The 3,042-nt window shown below is 38.9% G+C and overlaps 1 protein-coding gene across 1 annotated transcript; it reads right to left on the bottom strand.

Annotated features, from left to right (window-relative positions):
- LOC18783181 (transcription factor bHLH87) lies at positions 420-2,639 on the bottom strand. The gene is made up of 2 exons (XM_020560544.1): positions 2,546-2,639; positions 420-2,358 (listed from the first exon to the last, which is right to left on the bottom strand). Exon 2 carries the CDS (start codon positions 2,322-2,324, stop codon positions 996-998), a length of 1,329 nt encoding a protein of 442 aa, XP_020416133.1. The 5' UTR covers positions 2,325-2,358; positions 2,546-2,639; the 3' UTR covers positions 420-995.

Below are 3,042 nucleotides of genomic sequence, written 5' to 3'. Positions count from 1 at the left end.
TGCATAAAAGAATGCATACACAAATTTTCTCTATGTAACTAAAAAGCAACTATAAAATTACGGTGCTGACCATTGGGTTTAGGACTTTACCTACAATCCAAACTATTATAAGCCATTTGCAAAGGTGCCAAAATCGTAAAATTCATAAACACGCATCATTATCACCAGAATAACCGATCAGCGTCATCATGAAGAATATCATTACTTGCATAATTAATCCTTGGGATAGCCAAGTTTTCTTGATAAAAGGAAGGGTTTTGTGCAAATTAAAAACCCCACCTGCCCAAAGGACCAAAGGAAAAGAACCAGAACATGTGCTAAGCAATAAGGTTGGGGTGATTTTCGAGTGCACGCTTTGGGTTGAATCAAGGAGACAGGACCACTGACTAGGATTCACAAGTCTTAAGAGAATGTCCCTTGCATTTGGTTACCCAACAATGTCATTAAAAAATTACACTATACAAAGATCTCCAAGAAAGCTGAGTTTCAAGTACAAGAACAGATTAAACAATTTCACAACAAAAGCTTAAAGTGGTAATCGCTTTCTAGCCCTTGATCTTAATCATAGGTGTTATAATTTGCTAATCCCTTTTGTGTAAAAGCAAAATCATGTGCAGCTACACTCTTTCCAATCGTTGTTTTGCTACTTCCACTATGCAATATAATAAATTCCCTTCACTAAGCATGCACATATCATATGGATAGTGGAAGCAGCAAAAATAGTAGTGGAAGTAGAATTTCATTTCCAAAAGTCTTTTTACTTGTGGAGTTCTTGGGTGGTGGGTGCTATGATGGCATGGAATGAGCCTTAATAACTCAGGATTACATGTAATGATGAAGAGAATGATTTGGATCTTGGATATAAAATTTGCTACTTTAATTTTTTTTTTTTTTTCGAAGTTAATCATTGGGGATGAAATGATGATGATGATGAGAATGATTAAAGGACAAAGCACTTTGGGTTAGGGCTTCTTTTATGGTCTTGGTTTAGTTTTTCAACTGTGGGGTTGGTGGATATGATTAGGGTTGTGGAGTGGGACATGATGATGGGTTTGCATGGGAAAAGAGGGGTTGAAAGAGAAAGCAAAGCTTGCAGGAGGAATATTAGAATTACTCATGGACTCAATTTTTTGGCCTAAATTTTCAAGTGCCTTCACCTGTGACCTCAAGAACTTGAGATAATTTGCAGCCTCATCAAGCATAGATGCAGTGTCCATCTTGCCTCCACCAGGAACCAGCCTTTGCAAAACCCTAATTCTCTCACTGATTCTCTCTCTCCTTTGCCTTGCAGCCACGGTCTGTGGGTCAGATGAGATCTTAACATTCTTCCTCTTTGGCCTTTCAACCATGTCCATCCCCAAGTTCACAGGCCTAAAAGCCGCAGCACGATAAATCATCTCTTTCATTTGTGCAATGACCTCTGGATCAGGCTCTTCAATAGAGGAAGCTGATACAGATGAACTTGGCTGTTGAAAGTTGATATTGGATGAGCTTGGACGCTTATCTGATCTGGGCTTCTTTGGGTTTGGTGGGTTTTCGGAGATGAGACGAAAACCACCTTCCGTAGTAGAAGAATCTGTTTGAAGAAGACCAAAGTGACTATGATTGGCTCCATTTAGCTCACTTTGATCATGGCTTCTCTTTGTGGAATTTTTGTTACCCTGATTTTGGACATATAAATCTGATGAGCTTTGAGAGACTACTGTTTCGTTGTTCTCAGACTCTCCGGATGAGATTGCACTATTATTGCCTGCTCCAAAGTTCCATAAGTTTCTTCTGCAATCTGAGAAAAGCATAGAAATTCCATCATCATCTTCCACAGATGTGTCAGTGTTGCTATTAGTACCTGAGAGCAAGCAATCCAAGGACTCAACGGAGCGTGTCGTTGCTGGCTTAGCCTTGCCATGATCTTGTAAGCCATGAATGACTTGTGTTTGTACATGTTTCCCAGTATCTCCATAATGATCAGCAGCCATGAAAATACCAGTGCTCAGTGAACCCATCAAATTATAATTAGGCTTGTTGATCATCAAAGGGGCTTGACACAATTGATCAGCTCTCAAAGTTGGCATAGCATGCACTGAGTCCAGCAAACAAGGATTTTGCTGATGAACAATTTGAGCACTCTTGCTCGCTCTTTCGGTATTTGAGTTCATGATCGCATGCGATGTTTGGACTTTTTGGAACTCTTGGATTGGAATGAAAGCACTGGGACCTGAGCTCGACACCAACAAGCTTTCTTCAAGATCATGTACTTGATGGTTGTTCCATAATAAGGTTGATGTGTTTGTGATGTATGACCCGTCCCAATCCGAACCGTCCATATTGATTAAAAACCTTAAGTAGTTTTGCAGATTTCTGTTCAGAAAGAGTAAAAATAATGATGTAATAATTCTTGAAACTCATAAATCCAAAATATATGAGATAATAAACAAATATATTTATATGTGTATGTATGTCATCAGATACCAATATCATTGCAGAGGATGATGAATAAAGATTTATATATTGAAGTAAAATCAAAGGAAATTACATGATGACATACCAATTTCAGATCCAGCTGCCAACCAAACGAATCTAGAATATCAAAGAAGGAGCCAAACAAAGCCCAGGGAATTAGTTGCAGCTGATGATCTCTCAACAGAACCGAAATCAAGTTACCTCAGCTTCAGCTTTATATTTTGTGTGCAATTTTGGCACTTCCAATAACCGCCATCTTTAATTCATCTGTATCATGAAAACTGTGATGACCAGGGGAACAAAACAACCATCTAACGTCAGTTTTTGGCAACTATAAAACTCTGCCACCACAGAGAGAGAGAGAGAGAGAGAGAGAGAGAGAGAGAGAGAGAGAGAAACTCAAAGAAGCAGAGGCAGCTCACAATTAAATTCATACATGCAAAAGATTCAAAGAACAAAAGAATGAGAGCAAAGAAAGAAGGCTTTTTTTCCCCACCTTAATGATCAGCCATGGAGCACACAGTGTTTTGTTAGTTGGTTGTGGCATGCTTAAATAGATATATAGAAGGTAACAAAGGCTAG

This window comes from Prunus persica, chromosome G3 (genome assembly GCF_000346465.2).
Source record: "Prunus persica cultivar Lovell chromosome G3, Prunus_persica_NCBIv2, whole genome shotgun sequence".
In the NCBI taxonomy this organism is placed as follows: Eukaryota; Viridiplantae; Streptophyta; class Magnoliopsida; order Rosales; family Rosaceae; genus Prunus; species Prunus persica.
Note: the sequence above shows the minus strand (reverse complement) of the source record. Positions and strands in the feature narration are given on the sequence as shown.